Source organism: Mauremys reevesii, linkage group 1 (assembly GCF_016161935.1).
Source record: "Mauremys reevesii isolate NIE-2019 linkage group 1, ASM1616193v1, whole genome shotgun sequence".
NCBI lineage: Eukaryota > Metazoa > Chordata > Testudines > Geoemydidae > Mauremys > Mauremys reevesii.
This window is the reverse complement of record NC_052623.1, coordinates 200,704,809-200,727,412: the sequence shown is the minus strand read 5'-3', so window position 1 is coordinate 200,727,412 and position 22,604 is coordinate 200,704,809. Positions and strand designations below refer to the sequence as shown.

Sequence of the window (22,604 nt, the reverse complement as noted above, 5' to 3'; positions counted from 1 at the left end):
ACTGAGTACACTGATATCCACGAATTTCAGGCTTTGGCTGGTGTTTCTTTATGTGCTTACTTAGTCCTGAGGCTCTATGAAAAGACTTCCCACAAATGGAGCAAAGATACTTGGATTCTCCTATAAACAGAACAACAACAAAAATACTTTACAAGGCCAGGTCTCCCATCTGAGCCTCAACTCCCTGCAGTGCATTAAAGGTAGTATACAATTTTTACAGAATTCATCTGAAGTACTCAGAGCTTTATTACTACAGGAAGAGGGAAGTTTAATCATATACACTTGGAATCTAGCTGGGATTTTCAAGAATATTCTGTACATGCTGATATAGGTCTTGGGATAATATTGCTGTATATATTTGAAGAAGAAGCTGAGTAGCAACTTTAAACTACTGTATCATAAGTTACTTAAAAAGGTTCAGACAAAAATCTCATAGCCTTTAATTATAATTTGTTCTTATCTTAACCCTGAGCAATCTTAAAAAACAAAAACAAATAAACAAAAAATTTTACTGCGGACGAAATATATTGCAAACAGTCAGAGCACAGCATCTGCATCAACGTTAGTAATAGTTCATCATACATGAATGGGGGGCATGGGAAGAGAAATCAGACCTTGGATCTATGGGAGGCTACCTTAACAGGAAATTCCCAGATCCTGTTCTTGAAAACTAGACTACCAAAAGGATATTTGTTAGAGGGTATGCTGAAACCCTTCTATTTTCTGGAACTTAAAACTGCATTGTAAAGGAAAATAATCTTTCGTACCCATTTCTTGATACATCACACTCCAGGAAATAAAAATACACAGGACTTCAATATATTAAGCTACCTTAAAATACCTAAATTTCACACTAAACTATTATACTGTCATATCTCACATTCTCTTTTCACCCTCAAGCTTTCTTATCAGTTCCTTATATCTGAGAACTCATTAATTTCACAAGTTCTTATACAAGTCCTCTATTCCTTGGTTAAGGGGATGGCTATTGCAAAGTGATGGCTCCCTGTGAAGTGATGCTGGAGAGAACATTTAAATCGGGGCAAAAGCCTCAGAACTCCAGTGGAATGAAGATGGCTTTTTTGAAAAGCCACGCAACTCCCAGATCATAAGTATAAAGTCACATGCAGACTGAAGCACTGTCGGAACATTGGGAAAACTAGTGTAAATCACAATGATTACAGTGAAGTGCTAGAAAGTAATTTACATTTCAATTGAGCCACTGAATCACAACAAATGAATGCATTTAAGAAAAACAGAACATCTTTCTACACAAATACCAACCTAATTAGTGCAGCCACAAATAGTAAATGCTAGTTATCTTAGCATTTTTACAGTTACAACAAATCTAGGAAAATATTAAATCTAAGAGGATGCTTGAAATCAAAGAGGCAGGAGATTCAACTTAGTTTTCTCCCTCAAAAGGATAAATAGTAAGTGTAAAGCCTATTCCATCCTCTTTCCCAGGCTTTCCAGAAACTTCCCCATTTCTGATATGCAAAAGCTACGGGTATAAATACAAAAAGTGGACTGACCATGTCTCCCTATATTTAGATGGGTAGTTCAAGGCAAGGACCTGTTTTATTCTATGTCTGTAAAGAGGGCATCAATAATAAAATAATAAATCTGTATATTTATTATTCTGTCTTAGAGTCCAAACAGAAATTCAAAATGAATGTAAACGTCTTTCTTGAATAGGTGTCCAATGAAAATAAAAACATTTTTACAAATTCCTTGGAGTGAAATCCCTGCAAGCTGCCTGGACACTTTTCAAAGACACAACAATAGCGGCCCAACTTAAATGTATACCCCAAATTAAAAAACACAGTAAAGGAACTAAAAAGAGCCACCGTGGCTTAACAATCATGTAAAAGAAGCAGTGAGAGATAAAAAGGCATCTTTTAAAAAGTGGAAGTCAAATCCTAGTGAGGTCAATAGAAAGGAGCATAAACACTGCCAAATTAAGTGTAAAAATATAATAAGAAAAGCCAAAAATGAGTTTGAAGAACAGCTAGCCAAAAACTCAAAACTCAGAAGCAGGAAGCCTGCTAAATGACCAGTGGGGCCCCTGGACGATTGATACACAAAAGGAGCGCTTAAAGACAATAAAGTTATTGTGGAGAAACTAAATGAATTCTTTGCTTCAGTCTTCATGGCTGAGGATGTTAAGGAGATTCCCAAACCTGAGCTGTCCTTTGTAGGTGACAAATCTGAGGAATTGTCACAGATTGAAGTGTCACTAGAGGTGGTTTTGGAATTAATTGATAAACTCAACATTAACAAGTCACCGGGACCGGATGGCATTCACCCAAGAGTTCTGAAAGAACTCAAATGTGAAATTGCGGAACTATTAACTATGGTTTGTAACCTGTCCTTTAAATCAGCTTCTGTACCCAATGACTGGAAGATAGCTAATGTAACATCAATATTTAAAAAGGGCTCTAGAGGTGATCCCGGCAATTACAGACCAGTAAGTCTAATGTCAGTACCGGGCAAATTAGTTGAAACAATAGTAAAGAATAAAATTGTCAGACACAGAGAAGAACATAAATTGTTGGGCAAAAGTCAATATGGTTTCTGTAAAAGAAAATCATGTTTTACTAATCTATTAGAGTTCTTTGAAGGGGTTGACAAACATGTGGACATGGGGGATCCAGTGGACACAGTGTACTTAGATTCCAGGAAAGCCTTTGACAAGGTCCCTCACCAAAGGCTCTTACGTAAATTAAGCTGTCATGGGATAGCAGGGAAGATCCTTTCATGGACTGAGAACTGGTTAAAAGACAGGGAACAAAGAGTATGAATTAATGGTAAATTTTCAGAATGGAGAGGAGTAACTAGTGGTGTTCCCCAAGAGTCAGTCCTAGGATCAATCCTATTCAATTTATTCATAAACGATCTGGAGAAAGGGGTAAACAGTGAAGTGGCAAAGTTTGCAGACGATACTAAACTGCTCAAGATAGTTAAGACCAAAGCAGAATGTGAAGAACTTCAAAAAGATCTCACAAAACTAAGTGATTGGGCAACAAAATAGCAAATGAAATTTAATGTGGATAAATGTAAAGTAATGCACATTGGAAAAAATAACCCCAACTATGCATACAATATGATGGGAGCTAATTTAGCTACAACTAATCAGGAAAGAGATCTTGGAGTCGTCATGTATAGTTCTCTGAAGACGTCCATGCAATGTGCAGCGGAAGTCAAAAAAGCAAACGAGATGTTAGGAATCATTAAAAAAAGGGCAGAGAATAAGATGGAGAATATCTTATTGCGGTTATATAAATCCATGGTACGCCCACATCTTGAATACTAAGTACAGATGTTCTCATCTCAAAAAAGATATACTGGCATTAAAAAAAGTTCAGAGAAAGGCAACTAAAATGATTAGGGGTTTGGAGAGGGTCCCATATGAGGAGAGATTAAAGAGGCTAGGACTTTTCAGCTTGGAAAAGAGGAGACTAAGGGAGGATATGCTAGCGGTATATAAAATCATGCGTGGTGTGGAGAAAGTGAATAAGGAAATGTTATTTACTTGTTCCTATAAGACTAGGGGCCATCAAATGAAATTAATGGGCAGCAGTTTAAAACAAATAAAAGGAAGCTGTTCTTCACACAGCGCACAGTCAGCCTGTGGAACTCCGTGCCTGAGGAGGTTGTGAAGGCTAGGACTATAATAGGGTTTAAAAAGAGAACTGGATAAATTCATGGAGATTAAGTCCATTAATGGCTACTAACCAGGATGGGTAAGGAATGGTGTCCCTACCCTCTGTTTGTCAGAGGATGGAGATGGATGGCAGGAGAGAGATCACTTGATCATTACCTGTTAGGTTCACTCCCTCTGGGGCACCTGGCATTGGCCACTGTCGGCAGCCAGGATGCTGGGCTGGAGGGACCCTTGGTCTGACCCATTATGGCCATTCTTATGACCCTATCTACAGAGGTCAACAGAATTAATGGATTAACTTTTATATTCCCCAAAGTATTTATCAACATACCATGGTTCTCATTACTCTCACTCTTGCCCACTGTTTACCTGTGTGAATGCTCATATGTTCCTGAAGACTCCGTTTTGTGACAAAAGACTTTTCACACAAGTCACATTTGAACTGCTTCTGTGTCTCATGGAGAGCCAAGTGCATTTTTAATCCATGCTTGTAGGTAAATGCCTTTCCACAGACCTATGAAGAAAAAACTCAATTGGATAAAGTATACAAGATCATATAAATCTTAAAATTTATAAGTCATTGAGACAAAGACAGTATTGCATCTCATCATAGATTTTTCAAAGCATAAACGTTACCTTCTCTTCAAATGTAATGTAAAAAAAAAGTACGCTACTTGGGAAACCTAGCTGATCATGCCTGTGGCTTCGTGTTGGCAGGAAAGCACTGTACAAACTGCAAAAAAAAATTCTCTCCTTAACATGCTGGTTATTTGGCCTTATTTCTTGTTGCAGAGGTCGCCATAGGCATATTTAGACAAAGGCCACTTTCCCAGATAAGTATGGAACATTGAGGTACACCTCTACCTCGATATAACGCTGTCCTCGGGAACCAAAAAATCGTACTGCGTTATAGGTGAAACCACGTTATATCAAACGTGCTTTGATCCACCGGAGTGCGCAGCCCCCCTCCCCTCCCCCGGCGATGCTTTACCGCGTTATATCCGAATTCATGTTATATTGGGATAGCGGTGTAGTTGTCATTCAAACCACCATCACACCATATGACATGTTTGTAACATGGCATGCTGTTCCAGCTAAGCAGTCACGCTGGGTTAGCATATCAAAGGGAGAACAAAGGAAAAACCAAAGACTAGTGCTAGTAAATCACTGGATGGGCACTCCTCCATTTGAATCAACACAGAACCAACTTCTGAGCCTGGGGTTGCAGGGCATTGTGCTGCTGGAGATATCATCTTTGGATACATCATAAAAACAGACATCCTGACCATTTGTAATGAAAAATCCCAAGACATCTTGGGAGAAGGGGCATTAACTCTAGTGTTTCAGCCAAATTCCAATTTGGGAAATTACATTCCCTCTAATTCCCCTTCAATACCAAATTATATTTAAATCAAAGTTCTTACATTAGTTATTTTTCACAAAAGCACTGTGAAGTGATTAAGATTAACCTAGGTTGTAAGGTGCAGGGTAGTTACTAGTGAATCAAGAAGTCATTACAAATGTCTAAGACATCAGGAAAGGATGTATTATTTTCTTTACCTTGCATGCATGTGGCTTTACACCTGTATGTTTGAGCATATGTATTCTGAGAGCATAGAGCTTGGGTAGAGTTCTTCCACATATATCACATATAAACTCCCGCTTAGTTCTGCCTTTCACTGCTGACGCTCCTGTCTCTTCTATACTAGCAGTTGCAGTGCTCACTTCATTTTTTCGGGTATGTCGAACAAGGTGAGCACGTAGAGAGGCACCATACTGGAACTCTTTTTTACATAGCTAGGAAAGAAAATACATGGAGCTATAATGTGCATTATTTTCTTAAACCATTTCAAAACTGTTAATTATCTTGTTTAAGAAACCTTTGCATAAAAGCTTCACATTTGTAAATAAACATGAAATCACAGTAATATGATTGGCTACTCTATAAATCCAGCTATTAAAACTATAAATATGCATTACATCTCAACTTTCAGGTAAGGTTCTTAATTTATTAATTGTAAATATTAAAATAGTGGCAGAGGCAACTACTGGCAGAAACAGATTTGCACTGGATCAGTTCCCAATAACATTCACTTCCAGACTTTTCTAAATCCATAAGATAAAAATAAATGTATGTGCTAACAGCAATCTTAAGAGCAATTACCAACTCAGAGGAATTTTTGAAAAATTTAAAAAGACAGACTTACCGGGCATTTGTAATCTTTAGTTCTTTCATGTTTCAGTGTATGCATTATAAGCGAATAACGCCTCTGAAAAACCATCCCACATTCAGTGCATTTGATCTGAGCTTCCACCTCATTGTTCTCTGTGGTATCTCTTTTGGGCTGCTTCATCTTCTTCCCTCTTTGCACTAACTTCATGGCAACCTAATTGGAAAACAATGATCGTTTCTAATAAAAAGTACTATGTTCTGTCTTATACTTGCTTTTAAGCATCAACCTTCATTACTCTATTACTTTTAACATTACTATATAAGAGCTAGATATTATTACACTGTCAGTAATTACTTTAGTGTTAACAAATTGCACTACGTTTCTAGTAACCGTTTAAAATAAAACTGAACCTACGATACTGCAGATCATATGTTAAGAACAATGTTTTACCATAAACTGGATGCCACCTTAACATCTAGATTGAAGGATCAATATCTGAGTTTTTAGTGCATATGCCTGCTTTGAAGCAGTGATTATTACAAATCACAGATCTTTTATTTTAGGAAAACTAAGTGACAGTGAACACAGCTTCCTCCACTTCTTCAAGTGACCACCTTCTCCTGTGTTTCAGATTGAGTCATCTAAATTATGTTCTTCACTCAAGTTCCCTTCTCAGAGTTTTTTGTTTCCTTTTCTAAAAATACACCTCTTCCTCGATATAACTCTGTTCTTGGGAACCAAAAAATCTTACCGCGTTATATCGAACTTGATTTGATCCGCCGGCGCGTGCAACCCCCCCCCCCCCCCGAGTGCTGCTTTACTGCGTTATATCCAAATTCATGTTATATTGGGTGGCGTTATAACGGGGTAGACGTGTACAGATGGGCTAGTTTATTTTTACCATTCACGTAAAGAAAAGCTCTCAGTTTGAGAGATAGTAAGATACACAGGGACAGCCCCTGAAATTATTCTTACTCTCACCCTCCCAGTAGTCATAAAGTATCAAGTCTAGGTAAGTATAACAAGTAAACTAGCTGAGAGACTGTCTCAGGACAAAATGTGCTCCTGTTTCTTTTCCTGAACTCTTTGCTTTTTGTGCAAATCCACATCCCTAGCTAAATATGGGGCACATTCCATGGCTGAGAGCATCTATCCTCCCAGTTCAATTTCAGCCTGAAGCAGATTAGCACAGTTATCTCAATGGTGCAAAACCCTTCATGTCCAAGTCTCTACTTTAGGAGTCAGCCCAGTGCAGCTACACTAAATACTAGCTACCAATTGCTAATCAGGGGCTATTACATTCTGTAGACAAGTCTCAGGAATGAAACCCCTGCACAGGCTGTGTCTTAAGAGAAAGTGTGATTCAAGTCTATGTATTGCCTCTGGCTTTTGAGAAGGAGAACAGCAGTGTGGCAAAGGTAGAACCTCTACAAGTTTTTCAGCTGGTTAGTTTTTGGGTGAGGACAGATTGCTTGAGTCACAAACAGTTATATGAAATACATGTTTAATACTTATTAAGAATGCCTAGTATAACAGAACAGGCACTTTAAAAAAAATCAAATGCATAAACTGCTGGACAATAGTGGATGGATGGACTGTCAGAGGGTCAGAATGAATTAAAAATATGGCAAGGCAATATGCTGATAATCTTCGGACAGCAAGAGACATATAGAATGGAAGAAGTTGAGTCTATGCCCGCTATGTGATGGTTCACGGGTCAGTAGGTCAGGTGTACAAAGACAGCCTGTAGTCCTTGACAAATGTATTTTGAGTAGTGAGGATATAGCAAATTGGAGCAAGGTGGGTGGAAAAACTAGTACTGTCAATTAATCACCGTTAACTCACGTGATTAACAAAAAAATTAATTGCAATTAATCGCAGTTTTAATCCCATTGTTAGACAATAGAATAGCAATTAAAATTTATTAAATATTTTGGAGTTTTTCTACATTTTCAAATACATTGATTTCAATTACAACACAGAATAAAAAGTGTAAAAAGTGTACAGTGCTCACTTTATATTATTTTTATTACAAATATTTGCACTGTAAAAATGAAATAGTATTTTTCAATTCACTGCACTACAGTACCTGTATGAGATCTTTTTATCGTGAAAGTGGAACTTACAAATGTAGATTTTTTTTGTTACATAACTCAAAAACAATGTAAAACTTTAGAGCCTACAAGTCCACTCAGTCCTACTTCTTGTTCAGCCAATCACTCAGACAAACAAGTTTATTTATATTTACGGGAGATAATGCTGCCCATTTCTTATTTATGTCACCTGAAAGTGAGAACAGGTGTTCGCATTGCACTCTTGTAGCCGGCATTGCAAGGTATTTACGTGCTGGGTATGCTAAACATTCGTGTATCCCTTCATGCTTTGGCCACCATTCCAGAGGACACTTCCATGCTGATGACGCTCGTTAAAAATATAATGCATTAATTAAATTTGGGTCCTGAACTCCTGAATTGTGTCTCCTATTCTATTTTACCCCCATTCTGCCATATATTTCACGTTATAGCAATCTTGGATGATCACCCAGCTCATTGTTCATTTTAAGTACACTTTAGTTGCTTAACAACCTCTAATTGCTACCACCACAGTTATTCTACTAGCTCAAGTGGCAGAGGACTGGGCTGTGGATCTTAAGGTTTCAATCCTACTGCTGACTCATGTGGGGGTGGATTATGGTTCCGTCTGATATAATTTTTTTTTCAGTTTGCTCTTCTTAAACACTTAGGCACTCACGTACAAAAAAGTCTATATTAAAACTATGCTTAAAAAGCTGCAAATTAAAACACTGAAGTTAGAAAATACCAGAATTAGTTTGCACATACAATCTTAATTTGGCCCCCTTGTGCATATGCATTTTTGATAGTATTTAATTAATTACATGATCACATACTGTTTTTTTCACAAGACCCATCTCATTCAGTCACAGGACAGACTGCTCAGAAAGAGAATCAGAGCTGTGTAGTGAACAAAACTGTTGTCTGTATGACTCCCCATTTGTTGCAGAAGTTGGAAGGGTTGAACAGTGAACGTGGCATGGGACTGCAGAAAGAGAGAGGATGATCTTATAATTAAGGCAACTGAATGTTGCCCAGGAGAACTGGAATCTATCCCTGCTTCTACCACAGTTTCTATGTGATGCTAGGTAAGTCACTTAAACCAAATGTGTCATGTTTTCACTGTCTCATTTTCTGGGTGCTTAACTTGACACAAATGGGGCCAGATTTGCAAAAGAGCTTAGCACTCACAATTGCAACTGAGAGAAGTGGGAACTATGCTTGAAAACTGAAAAGTCTGTTTCAACTGTTATATGGGAATAATACCACCACTTCAGAGATGTGAAGATAAATTCATTAGTGTTTGTGAAACACTTAGATACTAGAGTGAGAGCTTCTATAAAGGAGCCCCAAGGGAAATTATTAATTCTGTCTCCAATGCAGCATTTAGATGGTGTGTGGTAAATAAGATCTTGGGATGCAAATTTTATTAAAAGAAATATTGAATTCAGTGAAAGCCGTCCATCCTGTGCCCTTAAAGAGAGGCAGTGGGTCCTTTGGGGGGAAAAAAAATGCATGTGACTATGTAATTAAAGACTGTATCAAAATACACAAACACACACAAAGGGGCTGAATTAAGGTTGCTCAAACAACCTTAACTTTGTCATTTCCTAATATGAGTGCTCAACTTTGCAACCTTAGATGTTCTTCACTCAATTTCTTATGTATTCTATAAGTAGAACTGTCTCAATCTGCAAGCTTAGTAGCGAGGTTGGCAATGCTCTGATTTAGGACCACATTTAAGGAACTATATACAGTGAGGTGACTAACAGTCTCAGACTTTTTCCCCCGTAAAATATACTTTATTTTCAAGCCTCCAAAATTTGGAGACTTGTTGGTAAAATGGTCAGATACATTTAAATAGCAGGGTTTCCCCACCCACACATACACACTCCATCTAAAAATAATCTCAGTTTTGAAACTTTTAGGGGAGCACTCACATTCAATTATGGCATAAAAAGGCACCAAAAATTACTCAAACTGAGCTGAATATTTTGAGCATATAAAATATCTATTTGCTGGAGCAACAGTAAATCTAAGACGAGGATTGGCGCAAGAAAATTTTTGGTGGCCTTAGAGTGCAGCCACCAACTCTTGCTGGTGGCCGCTCTGACAATTTTTCCTAAAACACTTAATTAACTTTAGGAAAAACAAATAAATATACATATATCCATGTCCAAATCATTGTAATTTATTTATGTAGGGGTTTTTACAGACTCAATAAAAAAAATAATGTACAACTGTCTCTATTTCTTTACTGGACCTAAACAGAATAGAAACAAAAGAAGGTGCTTTGAACGTTTTTCTCTTTTTTGTTGTTGTTTCTTTTGTTTTTAGACTTGCTAGCTAGTAAGTCTGCTCCTGTGAAAACTGGTATTTGTAGGTTTGTTAATATCGCTTTTCACAGCAGACTTACTCAGCCCTGGCAAGCCAGGGGACAAATTAAGCACTGACTGGAGAGGTGTGTAAGGAGGCAACAGGGGTCCGTGGGTGATAGGGGGTGGAGGGTGAGTCCAGGGCCAGAGCCTGAAGGCCACGGCTTGGAGATGGAGCCCGAAGCCCCATGGCCAGATCCTGCCACCCAATGCCCCAGGGCTAAAGCCAAAAGCCCAAGCCCTACTGCCTCTGGGAAAGGGGGGAAACTCACACTGGCTGCCTGCTCCTCTGGTGTTCGTGGCTCCAGAGGGGGGCAGGGCCCAACCCCTGCTGGTGGCCCCAGGGAAGGGGTGAATGCTTTGCCCTCCTCCCCCTCAATCACTGCCCAGGAGGCTGTAGCCACAAAAAAAAAAAAAAGTAATGGTGTCCGCATTTGAGAAACGCTGACTAAGATCACCAGAGTGCAAGAAATTTGGATATTGGTTGTTTTCACACAAATATCTGTCACATGTATTAGCAATTATTTTTATCTGTACTAATGTTGTATTAACATTAATATTTATCTGTCCAAGGTGTTGCTTAGAAGTGAAATGAAAGTGGTCTTTTTACATTATTTTGAAAACAAAGGAGATTTTCTTCCACTGAAAACTAGATTATGGTACTAAGCAAAGATATTTCTCATACCTGCTGTATTGCTGATTTGGGGTTTGTCTTCCTATTCTGTAGCTTTTTCTCAATTCCCCTGTGCAATCTGATATATCCACCCTCACTAACAGAACGCTGACGAAGTTTGCTTTTATAAGTATCATCTTGGCTGCAAATGATTCTCTCAGGTTGTGATACTGGAGTGCCCTCTGCATTACATGGCCTGCCACGTTTTTGCGTAAGTGCTTCTAAAGATTCTTCGGAAGTGATTTCTGCATTTGCTGTGCTGCTCTCATTTGGATCAGTCTCAACTTCTGTTGGAGAGCATGTTTCCATGTCCTCTGCCACTGGAGGCTCAGACTGCATGACAGAAACAATGTTATTTGCAATGCTCTGTACCATTTCTATTTTTATTTCATTTCCAGTTGTCTCACTATAAACAGACTGTACTGTAGGCTCTGAAAGACTATCAGTTATATCCCCTGTAGGCTCTGAAGTCTGAGGGTCAGACTGCAGTGCTATTGCCTCCTCTTGTCCAGTACTGGGAGATGCTCCATTCATAGTTGCTACTACTTCACTGTTTACCACTTCCGTAGATAAAGGCTGTTCAACACTATCCACAGGCTGCGTTTCAACTGCATTCTGCTCCGGTAAACTCTGTGTAGACTCTACAGTGTGAATATCTCCCTTTTGGTACACTGTGATTTGTTTGTCTTCCATCTGTTTGTGCACATTTTCACAGATTTCCAAGACCTCCGACATGAAGAGATGCCGGGCTAGCATGGCAACTTCTGCCATGCTACAGAAGTCAAAAGTTAACACTGAGGTATAAGCAAATTCCAGTAAAGGGAGGAAACTTGTCTTGCAAAAACCTGTATGGAGTAATACAAGAAGTGAGATTATAGAAAACAAACAACAATCATCAAATTGTTCCAAGCTAATCCATAATGCCCCCCCACGTCCCAATTTGGATGGGTCTCTGCTTTAGAGTAATGTCTATCAGCTAGCTGATGCAGCAACTCCATATGGCTTCAATTAGTATCTCACTCATGAGCAGACGTGTTCTCCCAGCATGGAAGTCTGCAGATTCAAACACACTAGGATTACAATATTACATACAACTGAGGCAGTTTCTCAACTAAGTTTTTTATTAAACTGCTTTTAAATAAAGCTTGGTACTGCTACGCTTCTGAAACAGAAATCCTGGCCCTAAATTAATTGGTATCTTTTTGCTCCTCTTGCATTAAGGAAAAAGTGTAGGAGGAGTAAGATTAAAATTGATATAGCAGAGGATGGGAGAAAGAGGAGAGAAAAGAGAGAGGAAAAAGTGAGAGGGGTTCAAGAGATTTATACTGAATAACTTAATGTGTATTTTTCCACCCACAATTATGAGAACCACTGAAACTTACCTTTGGGCAGCTTCTGGACTATCATGCTAAAAGTCAATTTGTTCATCCATCTAAACTACAGAAGGATAGGAATTGGAGAGGAAACAAGAAGAAAGGCCAGTACTAGTAGACCAACATACCAAGCATTCACCCATGTGCTATGTACAATAACTTTTGTCATGAAAACACTGTTTTTGAAGCTTTATTAATATTCTCCTGGCTTCAAGAGACTTGAAGGGTCAAGTTTTCTGCTGCCTATAGTTGTATAACATGCCACTTGACCAAAGGTGTTTGCTCGGGCAAAAGAACTCTTCCAGAAGATAATGAACATTCCTTTATATTTTCAGGCATTTGCCTGCTTTTAAAGTCAATAAACCAATACGAAGTATGAACATAACTAAGCAGATTAAAAATAGTTATTCAAAGGCTACACAAGAATTACTGGCTGATATTCTATGGCCTGTGTTATGCATAAAGTCAGACTATATGATCACAATGGTTTTGTCTAGCATGAAGTCCAAAACCCCCACAACATTTCTAAATCAAGAAGTGAGCTCAAATGCTCAGTGTCCTTATATATTCAGAAGCTACTACACCACATTCACTAAGCCTTACTTAACATTTTCTGCTTAAAATCTTTTGAAATTGGAGCCTATTTACCTGAAAGATCCACTACTGCTTCATGACTGGAGACAGCTCCCTTTTCGATGAAAAGCTCCCGGAAGTACTCACTGTTGGCTGCCAAGACAGATTTGTGCGCTTTATACTCTTCTCCTTCAATCAACAGAGTAACATCACAGAACTGATTGGAAAGCCTCTGCTGGTTCAGTTGGTTTAAAACTGACAGAGAATGTTTTGAAGAAGACTGCTTCACAAGGCCTTTACTATCAACCTGCCATAAACAAATCCATTACAAAGAGCTGCTTTACATTTATCTTTTTAAGCATTCATACTGAGCACTAGACATGTCTTCTTTTCTGGAAAAAAGACAGCGTGGATAAAAATCAATTATTTTTTAAAAAAATAAAAAAAATCAGATTTTTTTAATTTAAATCAGATTTTTGATAAAATGTTTTTTGAGGAAAAAACTTATCTAAAGATAGTTTTAATTATGATACATTATAGCTCAAAGATATCATGGAATAGGGATTATAAACTCTAATTCCATAGTATGAGACAATATAGTCATGTAACGTTTAAGAAAAGTTTTGTAAATGAGTTCCAATAGTTCATGGGTTAGGGACCTAATCTTATGGGGTTCCACTGGCTTCTGTACAGATTATTTAGGTTAATCTTTCTATTTTATCTACCCAATGGAACTCGGTGATCAGTCCAGAAGATACCATCAGAGATGCTTAGTTTTGCAGTTCTCAAACTCTGGATTTGTCTCTCCAGAGATAACATGCTTGTTAGCAGCAAAAATATTTTTAAATAAATAAACAATATATAGAGGTGAGAAATAACAGCCCTCAACTCTACTGTCCCTCTGCAAATTTGTGTACACAGAGACAATGCCTTACCTCTCTCTAAAAGTGCAAAGTTTCAAAAACTTCAGTTAATAGAATAGAAGACTGTTGGGGGTGAAATAGATCTGGACAAGGAGAAGAAGTCTGGAGATAAATGTGAGAAGCGAGGGACATATAATATTTTAATAAAACAAGCGTATGTTTGCTGCTGAAGAAAAAAAATCCAGAATACTTAACTCTGTTTTAGTTAAATAAAACAATTTAAATGTCTTTCTCGTGATGTTCTCCTCCTAATACAGCATGGCAAGAAAATCCTCCAAATATTAATGATTAACCTGTTGAATTGGAGATAGTTCACCACCCAATGACTTCATAAATATCTGATTCAATTACCTTTGGTAAATGAAATAACCAAACAATCATTCATTTTCTGATATAGCTGTAAAACTAATCTGAAAAGTTTTCAAAATAAAACACAGTTTAAAAATGTATAGTGTGTACTTTCTAAAAATGAAACCTACATCTATCTTTGTGTTGCGAAGAATATGTACAGTAACTCCTCACTTAACGTCCTCTCATTTAATGTTTCAAAGTTACATCGCTGCTCCATTAGGGAACATGCCTGTTTAAAGTTGTGCAATGCTCCCTTATAACGTCGTTTGGCTGCGTGCTTTGTCCAGTGCTTGGAAGAGCAGTGACTTTACAAGGGAGCACTGCACAAGTTCCTCTTCTCCGCCTCCTCTCCCTCCTTCCCAGCACTTCCCCCGCTACCAAACAGCTGTTTGGCGGTGCTTAGGACTTTCTCGGAGGGAGGGGGAAGAGCAGGGATGCGGTGTGCTCTGGAGAGGAGGTGGAGTGAGGGTGGGAAGAGGTGGGCCTGGAGTGGAGCGGGGATGGGAAGAGGCGGGCCTGGAGCATCCCCCAGCAAAGTCGGCGCCTGTTCTTCGGGGGGGGGGGGGGGGGAAGCTGCCGCTGCGCAAGGTGCTTCCTAGCGTCCTTGCCTGTAGTGGGCTGTGCCTGTGTGTGGTAAGCCAGGGGTACCTCCCAACCACAGTACAGTACTGTGCAGTATATAACTGCCCCAAAAAAATTTCATTGGAACCTAACCCCCCGTATTTACATTAAATCTCATGGGAAAACTGGATTTAACACCGTTTCACTTAAAGTTGTATTTTTCAGGAACATAATTACAACATTAAGTGAGGAGTTACTGTATTAAGAATGCACTTTTATGTAGAAAACCCATGATAAAAATCGAGGCCACCCCGAAAAAAAGATCAGCTTGTCTGAAAAAAGCAAGACTTTTAACGAATTGTTTCAATTTTCAAACAGTCCCTTTTAGACATTTATTTAAAATTATACTCACACAATGCAAAAACAGACAAAACGAGAGAAAAAAAGAAAAATACATAGAAATCAAAAACCTGTGGAACTTTTTTTTTTTTTTTTAATTCCTACACACACAATCATTTGTGAGTAAGAGTGACAGAAAAATAGATATTTGGACACTCATTTAGATCCAGTTTCTAAACAGTGCAATATGCTCTATTCTACTTGAACATTCAGTGAAATTTAGTATCAGATCATATTGCACTAGTAAGAGCTATGATAAATAATAATTTGACCAAGGCCTGGTCTACACTACGAGTTTATCTCGAATTTAGCAGCATTAAATCAAATTAACCCTGCACCCGTCCACACAACGAAGCCCTTTATATTGATATAAAGGGCTCTTAATACGGATATCTGTACTCCTCCCCGACGAGGGGAGTAGCGCTGAAATCGGTATTGCCATTTCGGATTAGGATTAGTGTGGCCGCAATTCGACGGTATTGGCCTCCGGGCGCTATCCCACAGTGCACCATTGTGACTGCTCTGGACAGCAATCTGAACTCGGAAGCACTGCCCAGGTAGACAGGAAAAGCCCCGCGAACTTTTGAATTTCATTTCCCGTTTGCCCAGCGTGGAGCACCACAGGTGACCATGCAGTCCCAGAATCAAAAAAAGAGCTCCAGCATGGACCGTACGGGATATACTGAAGCTGATCTCTGTATGGGGAGATGAATCTGTTCTATCAGAACTCCGTTCCAAAAGACGAAATACCAAACCATTTGAAAAAATCTCCAAGGCCATGATGGACAGAGGCCACAACAGGGACTAAACACAGTGCTGCGTGAAACTTAAGGAGCTGAGACAAGTGTACCAGAAAGCCAAAGAATCAAATGAACGCTCACGGAGGGAAGGGTGACTGACGACTGTAGCTATCCCACAGTTCCCTCACTCTCCGAAAACCATTTGAATTCTGGGCTGAGCTCCCAAAGCCTGAAGGGTCAAAAACATTGTCGCGCGTGGTTCATCAGCCCCCTCCCCCGCATGAAAGCAAAGGGAAAAAAATAATTTCTCGCCTTTTTTCCATGTCACTTTATGTCTACTGGATGCTGCTGCCAGACACAGTGCTGCAGTGCTACACAGCAGCATCCCCTTCCCTTCCCTTGCGGACGGCAGACGGTACAGTAGGACTGGTATCCGTCATCATCGTCCCGTGAGTGCTCATGGCTGGCTTCGGTGAGGTCGGCCAGAGGCAGCTGGGCAAAAATGGGAATGACTCCAGGTCATTTTCTTCTTTAAGTTTTGTCTAATGGAGATTCAGTCCCGCCTGGAATATCATGGCAGCTGGAGGCTTCTGCCTCAGGCTGCTCTCCTACCCCAGCCTACTCCTTGCTACCAGGGCTCACAATCAGATACTTAGACCTCTACATTTTGCTGCAAATAAAAAAAATTAAGCTGCCGTTTAGAACTGTCCCCCAACATACATATCCTGGGACGTATACAAAATTTTGTATTTTACCAGTGTCAACCAAAGGCCCACACACAAATGGAGATTCAGTCCTGCCTGTGCTTCCATCCTAGTGCTTATCACAGATTCCCATTTTCAGCTATAGGCTGAGCAAGTGCAGAATGGTGGTTCACTCTACTTCGCTGTAAGCCAACCACCCTCCCATTCCCCCTTTGATCTCTGCTTGCAGAGGCAATAAAGTCAGTGTTGTTTCATATTCATGCATTCTTTATTATTTCATCACACAAATGGGGGGATAACTGCCACAGTAGTCCAGGAGGTGTGGGGAAGAAGGGAAGCAACGGGTGGGGTTGTTGCAGGGGCACCCCCTAGAATGGCATGCAGCTCATCATTTCTGCAGGATGTCTGGGGCTCTGACTCGGAGCGGCCGTTTGCCTCTCTGGTTCTTTACTAGGCTTGCCTGATATTCTAGGCAGGACTGACTCTCCATTAGACAAAACTTAAAGAAGAGAATGACCTGGGGAGTCATTCCCATTTTTGTCCAGGCGCCCCCATGACAGCAGCAGACGGTACAGTATGACTGGTAACTGTCTTTGTCAACTTGCAAAGCAGCAGATAGTACAGTAGGGCTGGTAACCGTCTTTGCTAACTTGCAAAGGCAAGGGGATGCTGCTGTGTAGCACCGCAGTACCGCATCTGTCAGCAGCATCCAGTAGACATACGGTGACAGTGAAAAAAGGCTGAACAGGCTCCATGATTGCCATGCTATGGCGTCTGCCCGGGCAATCCAGGGAAAAGGGCGCGAAATGATTGTCTGACGTTGCTTTCACGGAGTGAGGACTGACTGACGACATTTACCCATAACCACCCGTGACAAATTTTTGGCCCCATCAGGCATTGGGATCTCAACCCAGAATTCCAATGGGCGGGGGAGACTGCAAGAACTATGGGATAGCTACCCACAGTGAAACGCTCCGGAAGTCGACGCTAGCCTCAGTACATGGACGCACGCTGCCAAATTAATGTGCTTAGTGTGGCCGCGTGCGCTCGACTTTATATAATCTGTTTCCAAAAATCGATTTCTGTAAAATGGAATAATCCCGTAGTGTAGACATACCCTAAGACTGTTAAATTAACATCTTATAAGTTTACAAGTAGGTAAAATGCTACTTACAAATACAAGCTCATGTTTTGCTATTGGTTTCTTTTTCACAGGTTTTGGTGATGCAGCTGGGACTGATGCAGTGTTACTTAATTCATCATCTGTTTCATTACTATCTTCATGAGATCTTGTGTCCAGTCCTAGCTCCTCCAGCATTTCAGAAGGATCTGACAGGGATCTAGAACGATCTAGCTTTTCCTGGCACTTGCTACATTCTTTAATGTAATCTTTAACTTGCTTAAGAATACCTAAGGAAAAGTATTAATGAAAGCGTCGTTAGTTTGTTAGTCATCTATTTTACATAACACACATGAGAAAGGGCAATCTGCCATTTTACTGATGTATTACATCCATAGTATTGTGTATTTATTGGGAGAAATACGGCCAATTGTTTTTCTACATTTTCATTCTTCCATTTGCCTAGGTTTTCCCTATTTAACTAAATATACATGACTACCATTATTGTATCCCAGCTGTTATCAAGAGACTGAGATGTGCAACACTCTCCAGGATTGCCTGTATTATTAGTTACTCAATAGATGCATAGCTTATAAACATACCTCATCACCATACTGAATCCCCTCTTTTCACACAGCCAAACTGGCTCTATGCATGTGGACCCATGTCCACATGGAGACTTGCTGAAATTAATGGGGCTCCATGTAAGTTTAGGGGGGTCTGGGTGTAAGATATTCCCAATACTTCAACACCTGCAGCTAAGATTAGGCACCTGAATTAACAGTATGTACTTAGATTTAAATGTCTTAGGGCAGCTCCCAAGGGATTCTCATTACTTAAGCTGACCTAGCTACATCGCTCAAGGCTCTGAAAAATGTTGTGCCCTGTGCGACATAGTTAGGCTGACTTAGCCCCCACCACTCTAGATGCAGCTAGGTTGACAGATGGACTCTTTTGTCGACCTAGCCACTGCCATAGAGGGGATGAATCTACTATGCAGTTGTACCACTGTAGCACTCGTAGTGTAAACATACTCACAGTCTTCAATTTAAATTAATTTCTCCTGGTAGTGCAAAAAGAGAACCTGTGCCTGCTGACCTTCAGAAGATCATGATGCCAAACCCAACTGTTTATCACAGGCCCAAAACTTGGATAACTCAGAGTTAGGGTTGATGAGCAATCCCTCATACCCTTCCAGAATGTCAAATGTATGTACACTTAAGCCTGTGAACCAGGAAATACAGATTTCAGGCACATCCCAGTCCTGCCCCTCCAGAGCCAGCAATAGCTGCTGGAAATTAACTGTAAGAATGCTTCATCCAAAGCTGTCCCATAATAAACAGATATGAGAAGTGACTAAACATTATTATTTCTATGGTAGTACTACCTAGGAGACCTAGTCATGGACCAAAACCCCATTGTGCTAGGTACTGTACAAACACAGAAAAATAGATGGACCAAGGGTTAACGGTGACCAGAGATTCAACACAATTAATATTAATAACAAGGGGTGTAAGCCAAAATCGAGAAAGAACAGGTTAAAAACTATTTAGAGAAGTTGGATATATTTAAGCCAGAAGGGCTAGATGAAATTCATCCCAGAGTACTTAAGGAAGTAGTTGAAGCAATCTTGGAACAGTTAGTAATTATCTTCAAGAACTCATGGAGGACGGGTGAGGTCCCAAAGGCAAACTGTAACAGGGTGGATAATGGAGTGGAGAGTATGCCTATAAAATCTGTGGACGATACCAAATTCGGAGAGGTTACAACCACTTTGGAGGACAGGATTAGAATTCAAAACAACCTTGACAAACTGGAGAACAGGTCTGAATTCAACAAGAGGAAATTCAATAAGACAAGTGCAAAGTAGTTTACTTAAGAAGGAAAAATCAAATGCGTAAATACAAAATGGGGAATAAATAGCTAGGTGGTAGTACTGCTGAAAAGAATCGGGGGATTACAGTGGATCACAAATTGAATATGAGTCAATGTGCTGCAGTTGCAAAAACGCTAATATTCTTAGGTGTATTTAAAGGAGTGTTATATGTAAGACAGGGCAGGGACCTGTCCTGGTCTCCTCAGCATTGGTGAGGTCTCAATTTGAAATACTGTGTCTGGTTCTGGGTGTCACACCTTAGGAAAGATGTGGACAAACTGGAGAGAGTCCAGAGAAGAGCAACAAAAATGATAAAAGATTTAGAAAACCTGACCTATGAGGAAAGGTTAAAAAACTGGGCAAGTTTAGTCTTGAGGGAAGGATTATAAACCACCCCTGATGCTGCTACCTATAAATGAAGAAATCTGTAAGAGGGTGTCCATGGACGTTGTGGGACCTTGGGTGATCCAAATGGGAAAGAAATACATATTAGCGGTGGCTGACTATGCTACTCTCTAACCAAAGGGTGGGCAAACTATGGCTCACGAGCAATTTTAAGCCAGCAAGTCAGCTCCCACTGGGGAGTGGGATTGGGGGCTGCACCACAAGGCTCGGTCCTGCTCCAGAGCTCCTACTCCAAGATCTGTTTCTAGAGTGGTAACAGCTACTGTAGACTCCATCATTTTGTATGTACAGTTAGGATTATGTTTTCTAATGTGCATTACTCTGCATTTATCCATACTGAAGTTCATTTGCTGTTGTGTTGCCTAGTCACCCAGTTTTATGAGATCCCTTTGTAACTCTTCACTGTCAGCTTTGGACTTAACTATCTTGAATAATTTGGTATTGTCTACAAACCTTGCCACCAGCACAATTTACCCTTTTTTCCAGATGATTTATGAATACGTTGAACAGTACGGGCCCCAGTGCAGCTCCTTGCAGGACCCTGCTCATTACTTCTCTCCACTGTGAAAACTAATATTTTATTCCTATCCTGTGTTTGCTTTCTTCCTTCCCTCTTACCCATCACTGTCTGCTTTAGTTAGGAGCCTTTGGTGAGGGACTTTGTCAAAAGCTTTCAGAAAGTCCAGGTACACTATATCCAGTGGACTCCCCCTTGTTCACATTTGCTGACCCCCCTCCCCCGTCAAAGAACTCTAAGAGATTGGTGAGGCATCATTTCGCTTCACGAAAGCTTTTTTGACTCTTCCCCAACATAGCATGTACATCTATATGTCTGATGATTCTATTCTTCATTATAGTTTTAACCAATTAGCCCTGTACTGAAGTTAACCTTACTGGCCTGTAATTGCCAGGATCACCCCTAGAACATTCAAAAAAATTGGTGTTACATTACCTAGTCTCAGGTCATCTGGTGCAGAGGCTGACTTAAGTAACAGCTTATATACCAGTTAATTGTTCTGCAATATGTGAGTTCCTTCAGAACTCTTTGTGGAACAATATTGGGTTCAGCACCTATTACTATTTACCAATTTGTTCCAAAGCCTTCTTTATTGACACCTCAATCTAGGTCAATTCCTCAGATCAGTCACCTAAAAAGAATGACTCAGGCATGGGAATCTCCCTCTCATCCACGGCAGTGAAATCCAATGCAAAAATGTGTTTTCTGTCTCATCTAGGGCCTTGTCTTTCTTGAGTGTCCCTTTAATACCTCATCATCCATTGGCCCCACTGACTAACAAGAATCCTGCTTTTAATGAGGGCAGCGATTTCTCAGTGGTTTCAGCATTGGCCTGCTAAACCCAGGGTTGTGAGTTCAATCCTTGAGGGGGCCACTTAGGGATCTGGGGCAAAAATTGATCCTGCTAGTGAAGGCAGGGGGCTGGACTTGATGACCTTTCAAGGGCCCTTCCAGGTCTAGGCGATAAACCTATCTCCTATTATTATTATTACAATGTACTTAACATGCTGGTAAAGGTGTGGCCAATTCCTGGTTCCGCTGCCTGACAGATGCCCTGGGCTCTGTGACACACAGCTCACCAGGGCGCTGAGCCACTTGGGCTGGGGATCACCACTGGGGTCCGCACATCCTCCAGGGATTGGCGAGCTCCGGACCGGAGCCCCGCCCAGACACGCTGGCTGGCTCCCGCAGGCAGCAGCGGCATGTCGCGCTCCACGTGCGGCGGCAGCCAGAGAGCCGCCCAGGCCAGTCCGCAGGTGCGCGTCTCCCCTGCCCGTTAGCCTGAGCGGGCTCAGCGCGCCGCTGCGAGAGATCGGCCCCGTCCGGGCGCCTCCCACCACGCGACCCCGCTCCCCTCCTGCTGCGGCGGCGGCGGCGCGCTGGGGCCGAGCCCCGCCGCTCCCCCGGCCAGGGCCCCGCCTCACCTCGCCACCAGTATCGCTGCGAGAGCCCCTGCCAGGTCTGCAGGCGGGTGCGGTGGGCGCCGTCCGGGCCGAGGTGGGCGGCGCGGATGAGGCGGGCGCGGCGCTCGGCCTGCAGCACCACCTCGAGCTCGGCGAAGCGCTGCTGGTCCCGCTGCCGCCGCTGGTAGTAGAGGGTCCCGTCGCGCACCACGTAGCAGGCGGCCGCCTTGCGGATCTTGCGCTTGGCGTTCCCCTCCGTGCCGGGCGCGTAGGGCTCCCGCTCGTTGGTCAGGTAGCGCAGGATGGCCAGGTAGCTCTCCTCGCTGGACATGGCGCCGCCGGGCGGGGTGGGACCGGCTCCGCGGCCCCTGCCGAGCCAGTCGCCCCCTTCCCTCCGCGGGGCGTCTCAGCCGCTCCCCCTGGTAGGGGCAGCGGCCCCCCGGCTGCCCCTCCGCACCCAACCCCTGGGGAGCTGCGGGGCGTCCCGGGCGCTCAGCGTGGGGGAGGTCCCTGGGGCGTCGCCCCAGGAGCTGGGGACCCGTGGCCAGGCACTGAGGGGCGCCCCAGCCCGGGGAGGGGTGGGGGGGGACTACCGGGTGTCCGCGCGGCCGGGGGCCCGGCAGAGCATGCGCCGCTAGGGGGAGGGGGCGAGAGATGCCGATCCGCGGGTACGAGGCAACCTGGCCAGCGGTCGGGCA

The 22,604-nt window shown here is 41.7% G+C and overlaps 1 protein-coding gene across 2 annotated transcripts in view; it reads right to left on the bottom strand.

Moving 5' to 3' along the window:
- Nucleotides 1-22,340, bottom strand: part of ZBTB11 (zinc finger and BTB domain containing 11) — a 38,048-nt gene extending 15,708 nt beyond the window's left edge. For both annotated transcript variants that reach the window (XR_005594655.1, XM_039526290.1), the window contains exons 1-8: nucleotides 21,928-22,340; nucleotides 17,760-17,995; nucleotides 12,983-13,214; nucleotides 10,974-11,806; nucleotides 5,875-6,054; nucleotides 5,228-5,464; nucleotides 4,037-4,181; nucleotides 3-120 (exon numbers count right to left, since the gene is read on the bottom strand). Coding sequence is in view for 1 of the 2 variants with exons in the window: in XM_039526290.1 (XP_039382224.1) it covers nucleotides 3-120; nucleotides 4,037-4,181; nucleotides 5,228-5,464; nucleotides 5,875-6,054; nucleotides 10,974-11,806; nucleotides 12,983-13,214; nucleotides 17,760-17,995; nucleotides 21,928-22,237 (2,291 nt within the window). In the remaining variant the exon portion in view is untranslated. The remainder of the gene's footprint in view (nucleotides 1-2; nucleotides 121-4,036; nucleotides 4,182-5,227; nucleotides 5,465-5,874; nucleotides 6,055-10,973; nucleotides 11,807-12,982; nucleotides 13,215-17,759; nucleotides 17,996-21,927) is intronic.
- Nucleotides 22,341-22,604: the final 264 nt, after the last annotated feature.